The sequence below is a fragment of the Neopsephotus bourkii genome, unplaced genomic scaffold (assembly GCF_033783945.1).
Source record: "Neopsephotus bourkii isolate Nb327-2 ecotype Australia unplaced genomic scaffold, CSIRO-AGI_Nbou_v1 NB_1615, whole genome shotgun sequence".
Lineage (NCBI taxonomy): Eukaryota > Metazoa > Chordata > Aves > Psittaciformes > Psittacidae > Neopsephotus > Neopsephotus bourkii.
This window is the reverse complement of record NW_026902090.1, coordinates 3,591,848-3,611,581: the sequence shown is the minus strand read 5'-3', so window position 1 is coordinate 3,611,581 and position 19,734 is coordinate 3,591,848. Positions and strand designations below refer to the sequence as shown.

At 41.8% G+C, this 19,734-nt stretch overlaps 1 protein-coding gene across 1 annotated transcript in view; it reads right to left on the bottom strand.

Annotated features, from left to right (window-relative positions):
- The window catches only part of SORCS3 (sortilin related VPS10 domain containing receptor 3), a 302,919-nt gene that overhangs the window by 63,095 nt on the left and 220,090 nt on the right, over nt 1–19,734 (bottom strand). Inside the window, exons 8-11 of the mRNA XM_061372631.1 lie at nt 11,669–11,758; nt 8,533–8,712; nt 6,617–6,763; nt 6,033–6,135 (exon numbers count right to left, since the gene is read on the bottom strand). Of these exons, the coding sequence (XP_061228615.1) occupies nt 6,033–6,135; nt 6,617–6,763; nt 8,533–8,712; nt 11,669–11,758 (520 nt within the window). The remainder of the gene's footprint in view (nt 1–6,032; nt 6,136–6,616; nt 6,764–8,532; nt 8,713–11,668; nt 11,759–19,734) is intronic.

Here is a 19,734-nt window from a genome sequence, read left to right as displayed (position 1 = left end):
TCCCTGGGCAGCCTGTTCCAGTGTTCCGTCACCCTCACTGAGAAGAAGTTTCTTCTCAGGTTTAAGTGGAACCTCTTGTGTTCCAATTTGTACCCATTTCCCCTTGTCCTGTCACTGTTTGCCACTGAGAAGAGCCTGGCTCCGTCCTCGTGACACTCCCCCTTTATATATTTATATACACTAACAAGGTCCCCCCTCAATCTCCTCCAAACTATAGAGACCCAGCTCCCTCAGTCTTTCCTCATAAGGGAGATGCTCCACTCCCTTAATCATCTTAGTTGCCCTGCGCTGGACTCTCTCCAGCAGGTCCCTGTCCTTCTTAAACTGAGGGGCCCAGAACTGGACACAATATTCCAGATGAGGTCTCACCAGGGCTGAGTAGAGGGGAAGGAGAACCTCTCTCGACCTACTAACCACCCCCCTTCTAATACACCCCAGGATGCCATTGGCCTTCTTGGCCACAAGGGCACAGTGTCGGCTCATGGTCACCCTGTCGTCCACCAGGACCCCCAGGTCCCTCTCCCCTACACTGCTCTCTAACAGGTCGTTCCCCAATCTATACTGGAACCTGGGGTTGTTCCTGCCCAGATGCAGGACTCTACACTTTCCCTTGTTATATTTCATCAAGTTATTCCCCGCCCAACCCTCCAGCCTGTCCAGGTCTCTCTGGATGGCAGCACAGCCTTCTGGCGTGTCGGCCACTCCTCCCAGCTTAGTGTCATCAGCAAACTTGCTGATAGTACACTCAATTCCCTCATCTAAATCATTGATGAATATATTAAATAATACTGGTCCCAGTACCGACCCTTGAGGCACTCCACTAGATACAGGCCTCCAACTAGACTCCGCCCCATAGACTACAACTCTCTGGCTTCTCTCCTTCAGCCAGTTCACAGTCCACCTCACTACCCGATCATCCAGACCACACTTCCTCAATTTAGCCACAAGGATGCTGTGGGAGACCGTGTCAAACGCTTTGCTGAAGTCAAGGTAGACCACATCCACCGCTCTGCTATCATCCATCCACCGTGTTATTTCCTCATAAAAGGCTACGAGATTGGTCAAGCATGACTTCCCCTTGGTGAAGCCATGTTGACTGCCCCTCATAACCCTCTTATCCTTGATATGCCTTAAGATGGCACCAAGGATAAGGTGTTCCATCACTTTCCCAGGAATGGAGGTGAGGCTAACCGGTCTATAGTTACCCGGGTCCTCCTTCTTGCCCTTTTTGAAGACAGGAGTGACATTTGCTTTCCTCCAGTCCTCAGGCACCTCTCCCATTTCCCAAGACTTGGTAAAGATGATGGAGAGCGGTCTAGCAATGACAGCAGAACACCATTTGGAGATACTACCTTGTAGCTTGAAACAGGTTTTTTTTTCAGCATACTTTATCTGAGCATAGAGAACCTCAAATCTTACAGTAATAAACCTTAATACAGATTAAATAATGGCCTTGAACTAAATCCCCAACCCTCTGAAACCTCTGAGCATCCACCAATAGCTTCAAGAGAGAGAAGCCCAATATCTGAAAAACTTGAACAAGCAATGAAAAGACCTTAGTAGCTTCTTTCTCACACTCCCCTGACATCAGCACCTTGCTTCTGCTTCCAGAGTTAGGATTGCCAGAAGCACCCAGCTCATTGAACAGTGCAGATCTGCTCTATTTTGTTCTCACCTCCCCATTTCCCAAAGCACTCTGTGGTTCAGGGAGAAGCTACCACAGTCACCCAGGAACTGTTTTTTTTCTGATGGTGTGTCAACAGTAAGTTCAGTCAGTGATAGGTGGGATTCTGGTGGTATGAACATCTGTCCTATAGGAAGCAGGCAAATGTAACACTGAAAGATACTCTGTCAGAAATATTCCCAATAATGGCCCACAGCCACCATATTGTGGGCAAACCCATGACTTTTTTTATTCAGAGCCTAGAAGTTCTTTACTCAATGATCCACTCTTGCACCTTTTGAATGAGACTGTTTTAAAAGCAGGTGTAATTTCCACGGAAGTAAGGGAGAACTAGTATTTTTTCTTCAAAAATAACAAAGAGAGATGTGGCATTCTTATAAATATGTAGCATCAACAAGAGCATAACAGCACACTAAAGAAATGCTAAATTTTTTTTACATTTAATGCTGGAAAATGAGAAATTAAAACTCAGACGTGGGTTGACGCTCTCCTGTCACCATCATGAAACCCAACTAGCCACACTGACATCACAACACTGTTTCAGAAAATATAATTTCTTGTTCAGGGAGGCACTGCAATTCAAGTAAGGTTTTTTCATAGATGCTCAGGATGTAGGAAATGTCACACTGTACATCTACCTCCTCTTATTCCCTTACACCAGCAAGAGTGACCAACTGCTTTAGATGAATGTGCAAGGAAAATCTGCCACAGGCAACCATAAACCTATAGCAATACCCACGTTCACAAAGATAAATTTACTGTGTCAGTCCAAAGATCTGTTTAGACCAGTGTCTTATCACAAGTGTAAGTCCTCAGGAATTAAAAACTGACTTAAAGGCAGAAGTGGAAGTTTTGAAACATCTTATTTTAAATATCAAAACTGGAAAATCAACTTTCTAAACAGGGATATCCAGGTTATGGCAAGGAAAGAAAGCAAAAAGTTGAGATTATGTTGCTATCACTTCTTTCTGTCTGTTTTTTCTGTGCAAACCTGTTCCATTATTTTCCTCATTCTCTCCATCTAGTTTCTTTGGCTACACAGATTCAAACTCCAGAAAATATTACTAACTCCCAAACAAGTCAAGGGTGTTCAGCAGCTGTTCAATTAGATACTGATACTAAAACATAATTCTTCCCTTTGAAAGAATCTAACATATCAAGAGTCCGAGTTCCCAATCATTGCTGGAAATGTACAACTTTAAATCAGAGTATGACACAGATTGTTTGAGTAGACAGTGCCCACGAGCATAAATTGCAATGCCTATTCTGGAACACATTTGCCAACATGGTGAGATGCTCCTGGTGCTGTGAAACTGGTTAGTGGAAACAGATGTGTATATTCCCAACAGGTTAGGCTTTTTATCGTACAAGGAGGTAAGGCAGAAATTATATTCTGCCTTTTAAAGGTTAATTGTTAGACTGGGAAACCATTCATCCCATGCACTGGCAGCTTGAAAAGAACCTCATTTAGTAACAATTTAGATCAACGACTAGAATCTCACTGTCCTGCTGTCTCTATTTGCTTCCTAAAAGGTTAAATAAAAAAAGCCTCTGCAATCTCAGCACCACAAATACAGCTTGCTCTTAATCATCCATCTACAGTGCATGACCTGCCAGGAGCAATGACTCCACTTGGCTATGCACAGGAAGATCTCAAGGTTTAAACCAAGTTATCTCAATTCATTTGGGCTGGATCAGTGAACTGGAAATCACATGGTGTTTCCCTTGTTGAGATATAAATGTCATGAAGGGAACCTGTCTCATGTTCTGGCTCAGTCTGGCAAACACAAAGAAGCACAGAAGGACATAAGAATGGAAATAGTTGGAAGAAACAGTGTATGTTCATATAGGCAATACACTAACATGATATGCTTGCAGGCCACTGCTACGGTGAACAGCACAAAGGAAACAAAATGAGCCTCAGAAAGAATGGTTAAGCTATTTGAACATATCTAAACAAATGTAGCAGCCTCTCTGTGAAAAAGCAGGACAGCCTGCATGCTTGAGAGGCCAGATTTCAATAGCACCAGCCATTCAAAAAGCACTTTGTTAGGCCAGCAGCTCCCACAGACCTGTGGGAGTTCTGAGTATAGCTGGTAGCCCCATCCATCCTGATTAGGCTGCATGCTGTGTGCACACAGGGCCTGTGATGGTTGTCAGATTAATTACAGTGGGTCAGCCAGTACCACCATGAAGCATTGTAGCAGGTTGCCATTAAAACATCGCATGTTTTGCAGAACAACCCACAGTAACAATGACCTGATGAAGTGCTGATGAAGTGCTGCTAGCCTTGAAGCCATAAAATAAAAAGGTTTTAAGAATCTGAATGTGCACAAGTCCATGGGACCTGACGAAATCCATCCCCAGGTCCTGAAGGAGCTGGTGAATTAAGTTGCTAAGCCACTGGCCATCATATTTGAAAAATCATGGCAGTCAGGTGAAGTTCACGATGACTGGAAAAAGGGAAATATAACCCCCATTTTCAAGAACGGGAAAATGGATGAACCCAGGGAATTACAGACCAGTCAGTCTCACCTCTGTGCCTGGCAAAATCTTGAAGATCCTCCTGAAAGGCATGCTAAGGCACATGAAAAACAATGAGGTGCTTCCCCTTCACTAAGGGGAAATCCTGCCTGACCAATTTGGTGACCTTCTATGATGGGGCTACAGAACTGATGGACAGCGGTAGAGCAGTTGAAGTCATCTACCTGGATTTGTGTAAAGCGTTCAATACTGTCCCACACGACATCCTTATGTCTAAATTGGAGAGACATCAATTTGATGAATGGACCACTCAGTGGATAAAGAACTGGCTGGAGGGCCACACACAAAATGTTGTGGTCAACGGCTCCATTTCCAGCTGGAGACCAGTAACGAGTGGTGTCCCTCAGGGATCGGTGTTGGGACCGCTCTTGTTTAACATCTTCATCGCTGACATGGACAGTGGGATTGAGTGCGCCCTCAGCAAGTTTGCCAATGGCACCAAGCTGTGTGGTTCGGTTGATACGCTGGAGGGAAGGAATGCCATCCAGAGGGACCTTGACACGCTTGTGAGGTGGGCTGATGCCAACCTCATGAAGTTTAACCATGCCAAGTGCAAGGTCCTACACCTGGGTTGGAGCAATCCCAGGCACAGCTACAGGTTGGGCAGAGAAGAGATTCAGAGCAGCCCTGCAGAGAAGGACTTGGGGGTGTTGGTCGATGAGAAAATGAACATGAGCCAGCACTGTGCGCTTGCAGGCCAGAAAGCCAACCGTATCCTGGGCTGCATCAAAAGGAGCGTGACCGGCAGGTCGAAGGAGGTGATCCTGCCCATTTATTCTGCTCTCATGAGACCTCACTTGGAATACTGTGTGCAGTTCTGGTGTCCTCAACATAAAAAGGACATGGAACTGTTGGAACAAGTCCAGAGGAGGGCCACGAGGATGATCAGGAGACTGGAGCACCTCCCATACGAAGATCAGCTGAGAAAGTTGGGGCTGTTCAGCCTGGAGAAGAGAACACGGAGCAGAGACCTCATAGCAGCTTTCCAGTGTCTGAAAGGGGCCTACAAGGATGCTGGGGAGGGACTCTTCACTAGGGACTATAGTGACAGGACAAGGGGTAATGGGTTAAAACTTAAACAGGGGAAGTTTAGATTGGATATAAGGAAGAAGTTCTTTACTGTGAGGGTGGTGAGGCACTGGAACGGGTTGCCCAGGGAGTTTGTGAATGCTCCATCCGTGGCAGTGCTCAAGGCCTGGTTGGACAGAGCCTTGGGTGGCATGGTTTAGTGTGAGGTGTCCCTGCCCATGGCAGGGGGTTTGGAACTAGATGACCTTAAGGTCCTTTCCAACCCTAACTATTCTATGATTCTATGATTCTATAATACAGTATTGAAAGTAGGAGCCATGCATAAGATAGGCATTCTTGAAGTCCAGGCTTTGCCTGACAGGCATTGTGACATCTCTGTGCTTGCTACTTAAAAGGTGCAATGTATTGATACCTCCCAGAAGCATAGCCCTAAGCCCTATTCTCATTCATGGCAACTCCAGCAAACAGGTAGACACCTACATCAGTGACTGTAGTAATGTGAAGTGAGAGGAGCTAGTAATTCCAGCTGCAGATGTGGGCTTAGATCCGTATATTGGTTATTGTAGAGTAACAAATACCTGACAGGCATTAGCTTTTTTGAAATCAGGGACCACGTGCCTTCTCTTAGCCCATAGCAAGTAGGAGTTAATGTCAATTAGCTCAGCACTTGCTAAAACAGAGCTAAAAGCTTTTACACTAACAGGAAACATCTTACATACTCTCAGGCTACCAGTGAGGCATAGATGGGCAGTTGAGCAGCACTTATGCTCTTTACCTGTTGCCACCAGCAGCCCAGGAACTGTCTCTTTGCTGGAAATGCTTCCTGAAGAATATGGATTCTCTGAGAGTTGCAGATGTAAGTGCAGTGAGCAAAAGGGCTGTTGACAGGAAACAAACAAAAGGCAGAAGCTTTAATATGCAACAAGTTAAGTATCAGCGGAACCACTGTCAACTCCACGCAGATGCTTCAGTCCTTCTGAAAATGATCCCTTGCTCTTAGCACCGTTACATATGTTCATTTTCTGAATAAGCACCATAAAAGTAGCTGAAATAAAAACAGGAATGTTGCATTACAAGCAAGCATATCTGCACTTGTTTTTACCAACAATCTGATCTAGAGCACTTTTTTTCCCAGGAACTTCCTTATTCTGACCTTAAGCTCCATGGGAAAGTTCAAGAAAATGCTCATAATTTTCCCTTAAAATCTAGAAAACTATAGAAAGAGAGAACATATACATAAGTCATTTAACATCCATCAGGCAAAGAGAAAAAAACACAGGGAAAATTTTGTTAACCCAGTGACTAAAATAAGCATCTTTTAATGAGTCAATTGTCCTTTGTAAAAGGTCTGCTGCTCACCAGGTGGCAAACTACAGGATCCCCTCTTAGATCGGTGTCCGGTGCCTGCAGCAAACGCCAATCTCTGCCCTTATTGTAGGTAATGAACGTCTTGATTTGGTCATCTATCTTCCTGTTAGCCAGGAATATGCCTTTGATCCCTGCTACCTAGGAAAAATGGAGAGAGATGAAAAAATACATCGGAAGAACAGACCAAAAGTAAAGCCCATCTGAGCATTCTTCAGGAGCTGAAAGTCTCTGAAGAAGTAATAAAGCCATCTCAGTCTGGTACTAGAAGACTGTGAATGGCATTACAAGTATATCTTGATGATGGTTGCAGAGCTGAAAGGCCTCGTGCAGTCTCTCTCTCTAGAAGAAAAACACAAGGATGTTCATAGACCAGATTCCTAGGAAACAGCCCACTTTTAGGTTTTCTTGAGTGCTCATAGACAGGCTGATGACGGGCTTGAAGATACAGCATACACCATGTCACACATCAGCTTTGTAAGCTTAAGGATGTGGCTGCTCCCTCCCCAGATTACCATAACATTGGAGACAGCGAGTCACATCAGCAGCAGTGTGGGATCTTTTTATGTTGATCTTTTTTTATTTTACCCAAAAGATGGAAAACCTGACTATGCTGAAACACTAATGTTTTGCAAATTTGATTTCTTCACTTTCCTTCCACTCCTAAATTATACCAAAATCAACCCAGTTGATCCAGATGTTTTGATTTTTGTTGGCAGGACCCATTCCAGAAGAATATGGTCCTGTCAAAATGTCTCCAACAAGATTTTGTGTTGAGTCTGGTCTCTGGTGCATAGCTGTGAAAGTGAGACAGAAAGGTTCAAATCTGCAACTTCCTGGCAGCAGCAAGGATGCAAATCCTTCCACTCTAAAGCTCCCTGAGTGACACTACCCTTCCAATGACCCTGTGAAAGTCTCTATCAGCATTTAACAGTAAAATGGTTATGATATACAGCTGGGGAATACAGAGTTTGCCCAGGAATGAGAGATGATGCTTGTTTATTTTAGCTGGTTCATGGCAACAGAGAAACAGTATATTTTTTTCAAAAGCAGGAAAGCATATTTAATTATGTGAAAACAAAATGTAAACTCTGTCCTTCACACTAATCCATGTGTTTGTGAGTTTTCTCTCATTGCCTTAAATTACCTGGATTTTTATAAACAAGTTGAGGTTGTTGAACGGGCATTATACTGGCTGAAATAAATGAATGTCTAATCCTAACTTCTACATGTAACTGCAAAAACATTTCTCCATGTAGCACTAGAAGTCAGCCTGCAACCATTACTACTGGTACTGCTTGCTGCTGGCAAAGCATTGAGCCCTGAATCTCAGCAGATGGTCCATTCAACAAGTTATGACAAGCCAAAACCAGAATGCTCTGAAGAAACCAAAAACTGGAACAATTGTTCTGAACGGACTGCTGTTGGCCACGGCTGAAAGGCCTGGCAGAAGAAAGGGAATGGAAGATGATTCAGGATAGAAGTTATCCAGTTGTTATCTCTGGGCAAATGGCACTTATAAACCTTTTCTTATCATGCATAAACTGCTCAGTGCTCACAATGGTGGAATCCACATTCCCTGCCTGCAAGCAGGTGTCTTAAGCTGTCTCTCAGAAAAAATAATATTTTGAATCCTTCTTTAACCACCCACATTAGGATGAGAAGGATAATGGTTCTCCCTTTTGGAAATGTCACATACTAACTAGTCATTGACTTGAAAGCAACCAGTTGTCACACCTATAGCAGAATGCACCACACCTATTCACACAGGAGCTGGCTCAGCATCAAATCCAGTAAATGCTTCTGTGCTGATCCTAAAACAGATGAAGATCCTGGGAGGCTGGTAAGAGATTCACACTTGCTTTAAGTGTCAAGTTGCTGTTCTTTGTAGGGTGACCTTTACTACATACCTCATAAAGTTCAATGATGATATTCCCCTCCAACCCTCGACTGCTTTTCACATTTTCCAAGGCCAGGGTAAAGTATACCCCTCGGGTGTCTGAGATATACAGATTGTATGTGTCGTTCTGGTTCCACTCTTGAACAGCTGCAAACACCTGATCTTCATCTGTGCTGATAATATGCATGTCCTGTTAAAAGAAGACAAAAGGCCTGGTACTGAGGATCTCTATTTCTTTGCCCTTTGGGACATGTAGTAATTACCATGACTTATGAAAGAATGGAGATGGAGCATGAATTATAGGTATGTTAAACAATTTTCTGTTAGAGCAAGCCAAAAAATTACCTCCCTTGTGACTTCCCTGCATTTCATTTTTTTAATGATCATCAGCTGGGAGAAGGGGTTTTGCTTTCTTCATTTTTGGTAGGTTCAAGGAATTTCATTCAGTTTCACTTTTGATTTATAAATTTGAAAGTCAGTTTTGTCACTCATGGAGATCTACAACCTTGGAGCCTGGAGTCCTCATAGTCACTAAGCATGGTGTAGCACCAGGCTAAAAGCAGTGAGTATTTCCATCCACATGCTGAACTAACAGGCTTGTACTTCCAACTGGTGAACAGACAGTTTCAAAAAGCCTGGGACTTTCACATTTATTTGAAGCTTAGGTATAGGGATCAGTTTGAGCTAATGCTGGTTGTGATTTTTAATAACATACTTTACTACTGAGAGTATGTCTGAGATCTATCATCCCCCTATATATGTCAAATAATCCACTCACTAACCTTTGTTGAATTCCTGCTGCTGACCAAGATATGAAGGTCCAGCAAGGGTTTCCCCATTTAGTTTTAATATCAAAGAGATTTGACAGTGCATTTTCTCAGTATTCTTTTAAAGCAGGTTCATGGAAATGATTTCCAGTGTGGTGATGAGTACTGAAGCACTTCATCCTTGCCACCATTGTTGAACAAACTGACAATAGTTCAGCTAGAAGCAAAATCACTGTGGTTATGTAGGACTCCATTTATCTATTTGTATCTATTTAAAATTTCCCCAGGGTTCAAGGAGCTTTGATTAATTCCTTGCTCTCTTTCTGCATCAAGAAACCATAATTCTGGAAGTCTCCCAAAGGACGGAGTGACCTGATTTTTGGGAAGAATATCTGCGGGAAGATCAGCTCAATATCCCCATCCTGCCTAGGAGGTAATGTAATCTTCTCTGTGAGGTATCTAGACGAAAAGTTGGGGTTAATTAGATGGGGCTATATCTAATAGACCTAACATAGCCTAACAGCATGGGATGGGGAGAAAAACCCTAAGAGCCTAATTCTGTCCCAGTGGGAGATTTGCCATTTCCCTCAATGACGGAAGACTTAATCAAGAAATATGTTCTTGCTCAACAGCCCTAATTTCTTAAAGATTAAGTACATACCCAACCTATTCCAGCAGCATGAAAATAAAGCAAAATATACAATGACTTCAATCTGTTTTGACCAGCTGCAGTGGAATATTGCATTATCCTATTGCCAGCCTCACTTATGTAAAACTCCAGCAGAGTTCATTAATCTCGAGATGACAGGATAGTTATTACTGTACAGCAAAATTGTTCTAGTGACTAAGGGCAGCACGAACAACCCTCCTTTACATGGCTAGAAGACTTTGCCATGACACCGAGCTTAAAAGTACTTTTGATTTTTAAATGACAAAAGTATCCCTAATTTTATACTAGAAACCAATTCCAAAGCAGGGCTACCAACAAATCTGTTGTATAACAGACCAGCAACCTGTAACAGCATCAGTCAAAAAAGCAGGGCTGTCAGTCTCTCTATCTGCTTGTCTTTTTAATGAGGGGCAGTTTTCAAGGCCCACCATAAGGTGGGAACAGAAATAATGTGTTTCTCCTGAAAAATGGCAGCAGGGTTTCCAAAAGTTAGTGTGTGGTCAGACATTCTGAATCCCACACCACCACCATGGACTGACAAACAAAAGAAACTACATTTGTGCTATATGTGTCAGTATGTTGAAGTGTCAGTAAGCTGTTATCAACCCAAACAGAAAGAAACTGAGATGCAACACTGGGAGTTTGAGATGCAAATTTCTTACAACTATTAAGTTTTCAGGTAAAAGTTAAAGCAAATGTGCTGTTATCTGCTAGGCTGCAGGTATCCCACAGGCATCAGAAAGGTACATCCAGCCCACAAGGTAAATCTAGCCAACTATCTAACAGTTATCTCACCAAAAATTTCACTTGTGTAAGTAAGGGGAAGTCCAGTAATGTTGATTAGCAGCCTCCTATGACAATACCCACAATGGTAGTTCCAAGGTTCCAAAGAGCAACAGTAGTCTCAGCTGCCCATTAGCTACTGACAAACTTGCATCCAGCCAAGGCACTGGGAGAGGTTGGTCCCCTCTGTTCTACACAATCCCAAGCTATGGCTATAGTACAGAATCTGGGTGCAACTGCTGGGACATATTCTCCTTTCTGAAGCTTGCACCATTTGATCTGGTAGAAAGCTAATACATGTATGAGAAGTACTAACTTCCTTTTTTCCCTCCCAGTTTTGCCAGTCAGTGTTAATCTCAGCTCATCTCAGTCATCTCCTAAGCATCGTCACACAGAGGTTCTGTGTGTCCAGAGCATTGATAAGGCACAACTTTCAGGGAGCTCACTCAACCTTTATGACTTCTTGGCAACATCCAGCCATAAGATTGGGACAATGGAGCTGCTATATGCTGTGCTTCTCTCATTGTATGGAGGCTGCAGTAGTGCTCAGCATCCTAACCGTTCTCCAGGACCCTCAGTGTCATGGTCAGGCTTACAGTGAAATCGTTAATAAAAACTAGAGTAGGACTGAGGAAAGGTGTTCACAGAAGACTGGTCAAGAAGAAGTTGGTTTGAACTCTATTTTCTGAGGTTCCTGTTAATTCATGTTGCTCTTTACAGAGGAAAAAAGAAACTGCTTTTCCTGAAACACTCATTAATCAAAGGCAGAGAGAGGTAAAGATCCCAGGTCCATATTTAAGATAGATCATTCAAGTAGCAGAACAAAAAGAGCTCCCCAGAGAGGAATCCCACCGAGGTGCTTCACCAACTGGGCAAGCGTGCTATTCAAGATACTGCACGTGTGTGTTCATAAAACGTGTACTCACCTTAGGAAGAGAGTACTTTGGCAACTTAATCTGTGCAAAAGGCTCCCGTCTGTATGACACATAGTAATTTGCTCGTCCACCAGCTGTCACCTGTGGAAACACCAAAGAAAGTGAGTGATGACCCTTCCAAGACACTCTACGCTGACACCGCTAAGAGGGTTTGACAACCTTTCTTTCAGGTATCTTTTCTATGACCTGCACAGCTGTCTTTAAAAACATCTGTATAACTCAAAAAAAATAAAAATAAAAATTCTCAGACTTGATGGACTGGAGTATTATTTATTTAAGCTGTGCTATTGAACTTTCCATTTTGTCTCTCAATGCTTCAAATCCAGCATGATTTTAACAACTCAGGAAAAAGGGAAAAATGGGTATAAAGTTCAAGGTCTTGAGTGGAAGATGATCTGGTTTCATCACATGGTTCCAGCACAACTACCTTAGGCAATTAATTTAAAGTCTCTGCGCTTTTGTCCCTTTCCTGTAAGAAGGAGATAATACCTCTTTTCTCTGCTGCTTCTCAGCCTTATATGTCTGCACTGAAAGTCCCTTGGGGCCATGGTTGTCTTCCAACATAACAACAGAGATCCGCACTAGCACCATTTAATGCAAACAATAAATGCAATGAATGTGCTCTTGGAGAGCTGGAGCTAAGCTCTTAGATGCGCTTTGTCATTATAAACCTGGTTTCTCTGAAATGCTACTGTCTCTGCATGAGGATGTGAGGAGGAACTGACAGTATCCAAATCTGTGGTTTTATGGACTGAGTGAGCTGTAAAGGGTACATATAAATGTCATACATCAGTGAGAACTAGCCCTGGTAATTTGTAAAATATGGGATTTTAAACCTGTCACTAGCCATTCTTGCTGTAGGTGTTCGTTCTGGCACCATCTCAGGCCTGGCTACAAGAAGGCTTACATCGGTGAATTTCATATATTCTGCTGGTTTGGCAGTCTTGCAGATTTTAAGATAAAACAATACACAGAGCACTTCTCTATTATATAGAATGTCATTTGTTGCTTCTTAAGTTTCCAATAAAAATAATGGAGAGGTCTGAGATTCTCTCCTAGATATATTTCCTTTTATTTGACAGTGATATTTCAGAATGATCTTACATAGAATATTGCTATAGCATCAATTATATTCTCAGCAATGATATCACCTCTACATAGTGGTTTTCTTCCCTAGAGAAGCTGTCATTTGAAGGACACAGTATTACTGGTCATGAAATTTCATATCTAATCAACTTAAGATAAGGCTTTACTATTGACAGTTTGAAGAACTGGAAAGAAATGAAAGTTTAGAAATAGGACAGGCTTCTACACTAAGACTTCTTCTGCTTGTTTCCCATTTTCCCTTGTAATGTTATCATAGCTGCATTTAATGCTCCCAGAAGAAAAAAAAAAACCACACAACTAACATTGTATTACACACCACATAAGAAGGCAGAAGAATGACCCATATCACAGCAAACAAACACTACACAGACAATACACAGCCTAAAGTCAAGGAGAAACACAGACATGAAAATCTAGGGCAATTTCCTATAGTCTCGAAACAAGCCAGTGGCACAGACGGGGAGAGAACAGGGGTCACTTGACTCTGACTGTATGTAGAATGCACTATGGGCTGGCACAGTAACTTTTCAGGCTCCTGCTCTCCAGTTGTGAGGCTCACCAAATGACTATGGGTGTTAGTTCTGAAGGATGCCTTTCCTATCTAAGACATCCACACCAAAATCAAGTTGTCATAGGAAAGACCAGACTATGCAGTTGATTTCACACTCAGCCCAACTCAAAGGCAAAAAATTATGTTTGCAGTAATTGTACCTCTCTATCAGTTGTATAAGCGTTGCCTAAAGGATCCCACACTTCTAGGTCACATTTACCTAAACAGCACAGGGATTGTTGAAACATCCTCTCATGGTGATATTTCTGACCTCCAATGGAAGATCCAAATTCTCAAATAATATAACTCTGCCCCGTGAACTCATTTTACAACACTCATGATTTCAGCAACAGATCATTTTCTGTAGCAGAGCCCAAATAGGACTGAATATATCTTGCTGCATAGTCCAGTGACTATGCAGCAAGAACCCTGGGTTAATATCCACCTCTTCTGATAGACTGAGACATGGCCATTAACTCATCTTTAAGATGCACACATGAATAAATGAATATTTACATATTTCATAGATGCTGTGATGACAGTTAACTTTGGGAATGGTTCGACAATCTTCAAGTTAATCACATAAACATAGTGTGGCAGAAATATCCAGGGGCATATAAAAAATACCAAAATCCCTTCTCTCTGTCAAGACAGGATCTACTCCAAGTCTGCCACATTCAAAAGATTTTACATAGACTTTTTGGCTTTATACCACTGCAAACTGGTAGCTGGAGGGTTTTATATTTTGTTTGTTTGTTTGGATTTGATTGTTTGTTTGAGTGCTTTTTTTAAGGCAGAGAGGTAGAATTCAGACACTGTTTAAGTTCATTATCCATTAGCCAAACTCCCTTTCAGTGCTCTACCTGGACTAGGTCACCTTGACAAAGTTTGAGAAATCAGAAGCTCTGTGGTCTGTGGACTTTCCGAGCCAGTTAATATGAAGCCACCCACAATTCTGTTGGCAGGATTTGTGTGAAGCTTTTCCCAGCCAGGACCTCATCTTTGCATGATTTACATACACAGTTACAACAGTTCCAAAAAATGATCAAGCCTTCAGCAAAGTTTTGGCAAGCACCGTGGTAGAGAATGAATTTTGGAAAGCCCCACTTAATTTATTTTGATGAACTTTTTCTTTTCCTATGAGCAAATTCTCCAACACTGTACATCCCAGAGATTATTATCATGTTTTGCCCTCTAATGCCTCTCTTTAGTTCATATTTGATGAATGTCACCCAATTATTTGCTGTGAGCTCATCTGTCACGATCAGTACAGAATTAGCTGGGTTTGTCTTTTTCCTCCTCCTTTGGTAATGACTGGCTCGTTAATCTGCTTCTCTGGATTCTATTTTATGTGTCTAATTGGTCTTCTGGCTGGTGGAAATTATTCCTTTGGATAGATGTGTTTGTCATTAAACGCATCTGTCTTTCCTTTCCTGTGTTCTTTCTTCCTCAGGAAGATCTGCTACTTTTCCTTAATACTTCCACATTTTGTTTCAAGACTATTGTCTGGTCTTGCACAGGACAGAGCACAAATGTGTACTCAAGGCTGTAGATAAATATAGAAATACTGTCATAGAATCTATTCTTCTAAATAATGTTTGGAAAACGAGCAGGATGAGTTATGCAGGATGAGTTATGAAGTACCAAAATGTAAAGACATGATAGATGATGTCAGAAACTGTAGACCACAGTGTACCAGGCTTCATTCTCATCTTCCTGGATAGCTGATGCTGGGACCTGTTATTTTCAGTGTAAGGTAGGTACTGATGTAACAAACATAGAACTTCTAAATCTATGACATGACCCCGGGCTAAACAAGACCCCGTCTGCCTCCTGTTGTTCAAAGAACTCGCAGAAAGCCTAAAGAAATATAAACTGATGCTAACAACAGAACACCATATATTAGAGGCACAGCCTTGGTGGAGAAACAGTGACAATGTGCATATAGTGGACACTTCCTAAGCCAGTGGCTAGAAGAGAACAGAGGGCTCTTTTCTACATAACTTATCAACCTGTGTAGTTTGCAACAATAACAATTACTTGTCCTGCACAATTAATGAACAGGTCATCTACTTTTTACACTGTTGATAATGTTGAAAGCAAAAAAGAATTAATAATAATAGCACAGAGCAACCCACAATGACTAGACATGTTTCGACATTTGTGATTCCTGTCATTTTTCTCCCACTTCAAGCACAGTAAAAGACAACTCAGTCTATTACAGAACCAGATTTAAACTTCCTTGTCAATAGTAAGTACTTGATGGTACATAGCTGACGTTACTTGCAATAAACCCCTCACTTTTTTTCCTGAGATAACTTCCTCTGTTGCAGAGTTTCCTCCTTCCCAGTACCATTGAATGAATTGGTAGAAGTTAAAAGCTGAGAAACACTATCAGTATTGTAAAGGCATCCTGAATTTGTGTTCTCCACCTGCATAGGGTGCACTGGCATCCCTCCTGTCCACTTTTAATTTAGTTAGCATTCCTCCTTCTTGTGAGCATAAAATCTGCTAAACCAAATTGTGGATTAAAGCATGGAAGAGTGATGACAAGTTAAGCAAGCAGGCTGCTCCCCTCACGCCTTTAGAGAGGGATTCTGGTCTTCATCAGAGCTAGCTACTATCTACACCTTGCATAGGTTTGCCACCATGAGGACTGAAAAATTGTGCTTCCTCTCACAAGCCTAACCCCAGTGACAGAAGAGATTCAGAAGATGAGGAAGAACACATTTGCATGAGCCTAGTGCAATGTTCTTCCTTCCTGTTTATTCACCATGTCCAGGACAAACCATCTTCCAGATATTTCTGTGTACTGAAGTTTTCCACTGCCCCAGCACAAATCACATCATGATAAGTACCATCTAGTCTGAATTATCTCCCTGTGGTTTTCATTAATATCATTACTTCTGCACAGTCATTAAGGCAATATGTAGTTACCTGAGTGTGCTGCAGAGACTTGAGGATTAGTGTTTCTGTGCACAAAACACCTTTAAGCTGCCTGGTAAATTCATCAGGCTTTCAAAACGTGTCTTTTTAGAGTGTCATCAGTGAAAATTTGCTAACAGAAAGGAGCACTTATTACACTGGCCCAGTCCCTGATCACTTCCCTCTCCTCTCAGAGCTATGATGGCACAGCTATAGGACAGAGTAATCTTCAGTAAAAATATTCTATTTGTTTTAAAAGCAGCTCCTACAGAAAATGTGTGTGGTTACACCAAAACATGAGCCACATTAGAGCTGCAAATATACATTACTCACACAGAAACCAACTTAAGAGAAGAGCATAATTGTACACATTAAATCTCCTTTTGAAGGATTTCGGAGGAAACATATGACTCTGTCAAGGTAATCTTTTGCATCTTAAGCTGCAGACACTGGTGATAAATATGAGGGGAGAGGAGGGAGTGATAAAAGCAAGTACAGCACAAATAGAAAATAAAGTATAACCAGTAACTAACTAACTAACCAACTAAATGTTAATAATTTTTCATCAGCAGATTTAGCTTAAATTTCCAAATCTGATATTTGCACAGCAAAGATGAAACAGGGCTAGAAATGGATGAAAAGCACTCAGCAGTCAATAAGAAAGTAGCTAACAACTTATTGCCTCTCTTGCCTTAAGGAAAGCTTTTAACTAGCACCTGAGATGCGCTTCCTTTCATCTGTATGAATTAATTTCCCCCACTGGAGTGCCCTCCAGTATTTTAAATAGGGGCAAGAGAAGATCAGCTGTAGCAGGTATTATTCACCAGTAAAACAGGTGTAATGGTGTTCATCATTTAAACGTCTTCATCCTATTAGTTTCATAATAAGCTTTTAATGATTTCTTCAATAGAAGACTCAAAGACCAAACCCTACAAGTTGGAGAGTGCTCCATTGTCCCGCCAAGCCGTTTTCTCTACCATCGATCGCAAAGATAAAAATCAATTGTAGCTAAGCAGGGTGAAGTTAAAAATAAATTGCATGGATTGATTTCTGTTAAGACCTTTGGCTCCTAGTTAAAAAATGAAGGAAAGAAGTATATATTTGAACATGCTATATTTAGCTTCTATGAAAATAAAGAGAAGGCCCTAGACTGGGAAATCAAAGTTTGATTTCTCCCCTCCTATCTTGAATCACTGCTGAGATGTTTCACATTAAAATAAAATAAAAAAATAAAAATAAAGAAAAAAAGAACACATTAAATCTTTTTCCTTTCTTTATTCCTGAGGAAATTTACTACTTATTAAACTGACAGCTTGAGAACTGAGGTCAGGAATCTGTATGAATTGGCACAATCTCAGCTGTGGCTGCTGGTTGAAGTCTGCTCATCAGATAGCTGACTTTGATTCAGCAAACGTGTTCATTTAGCCTAGCCTTAAATATCAAATAAAATTGAAACATACATTCATGTCTTACTAATAAGCACTTCCAAATTTTCCTAAACAACCACAGTTACAACCAGTAATAGCAATAAACTACTTCTCTGAGTTAAGCGTAGACATACTTAGTTTACAGAATTAGGAACTTTTATTTTTTCCCTTTATAAAACACTAAAAAGAATGTCCCCTCACCTCAGTTCTAAGGTTATAAATAATAGTTTTATTTTCTGAGACTGGAAAAAAACTTCTCATAAATCTATCACTTCGATAAAAAAGACTTTGATTCAGATAAAAAAAAAATAAATTCCTTTTCTACAAAAAAAAAAAAAAACAAACACAAAACCATCAAACAACTTCAGCTGAAACTTTTGGTCACACTCTGATGAGACTCCAGGCATCCAAAAAAAGCAGTATTATCCATAGGCTCTATAAGAAGCTATCAGTGATTGTGGGTGAATACTGACATTTGCATATGTTTTAAGGAGACTTTTCTGATGCAAAAGAAGACTGAATTGGTTCAACAGCTTTTGGCAGAAGTGTTTGCTCCTCTAAACCAGGGGAATTATTCAGATATGTATTATAAGAATCTCACTTAGCTCAACCACTCAACAACATCTGGAGAAATTCTGGGCTTGCTCATTCTCACTCATGCTAATGAGCAGGCTGAGGTGCTGCCCTGATGGGCAACTCTCTGAATTAAGCAAAAGTCTTCTATGCACAAAATTACTTCAGAAGGTGAAGAAGACCAGACTGGTACCAAAGAAGAGGTTTTTAACTTAAGCTTTTCACCTTCAACGTGGAAGTCCTGCCATCTATAAGAACTGCAGCTGCTCCCATACTGCTGCACGTGAAAGCTTGTCATGGTTTAACCAATGCCAGACAGCTTGTCCACTCACTCCCCCCCCCTTCTTGCCCTCCCCTATTCTCGGAGGGACAGAGAGGAGAATCAAAAAGAATGCAACTCCCACGGGTTGAGATAAGAACAGTTTAGTAACTAAGGTATAACACAAATCACTACTGCTACCACCAATAATAGTAATGATAAAGGAAATAACAAGGGAAGAGAATACAACACCTCATCACCAGCCGACCGATAACTCACCCCCCAGCCCGACCAAGCACCGACCGATACCTCCTCCAACCCTGCAGTCCCACCTAGCCCTTCCGGCTAACTCCCAGTTACCTCCTGGGCATGACGTGCTGTGGTATGGAATACCTCTTTGGTCAGTTTGGGTCAGGTGTCCTGTCTCTGCTTCCTCCCAGCTTCCCTCCTCCCTGGCAGAGCATGAGGCCCACAAAGTCCTTGGCCAAACCAAAACATCATTGTTTTTCAGCTCTGTTCCCAGCTGAAAGTCAAAACACAGCACTGCACCAGCTACCAAGAAAGAGGAAAACAACTGCCACTGCTAAACCCAGGACAAAGCTGCAAGTAAACACCACCCCCCGCTTCTAAATAGCAATGCCACAGACCCTGCCACATTCAGGATTATAAATCACAGCCAAGGCTCACTCCTTCGTCTCAGCTCCATTCCACACTCCTTCCTTTATCACATCAACCTTGAAAAAAAGGGCAAGCACCAGAGCAACTTAGTGTTTTAGACACTGGACCAACATATGTCCCAGGACAACCTGATATGAAGGAATCTGGAGTCAAGAGCTGTGCAGATCCCATGAGACTGAAGCACAAATTGCAGCAAATGTCAAAGAAAGCTGCCAAGAAAGGTTCCCAAGAGAAGAAATGGTGAGGGGGGCCAGGTGTGAATCGAGAGCCTGTTATGAATTTCATCTTTCAGTTAAACACCATGATAAATTCTGCCATTGGAGTGGAAAGTAGAAGGGGTACCCATGTTCCTACTCTTTGAAGGCCTTGTGAAGTGCTGATGTGCTGCCTTTCAGCACAGCTCTCTGGTTAATGGCACAAAGAACTTCCCATTTAAAGTGGAAATGGATCAGGGCATCTGAAGTAAACAGCCTGTCAGCCTTCTTCAGCCAGAGCTTGAAGGTGTCATTCGTTGTCCTTATGGTAAGACCACCAGCCA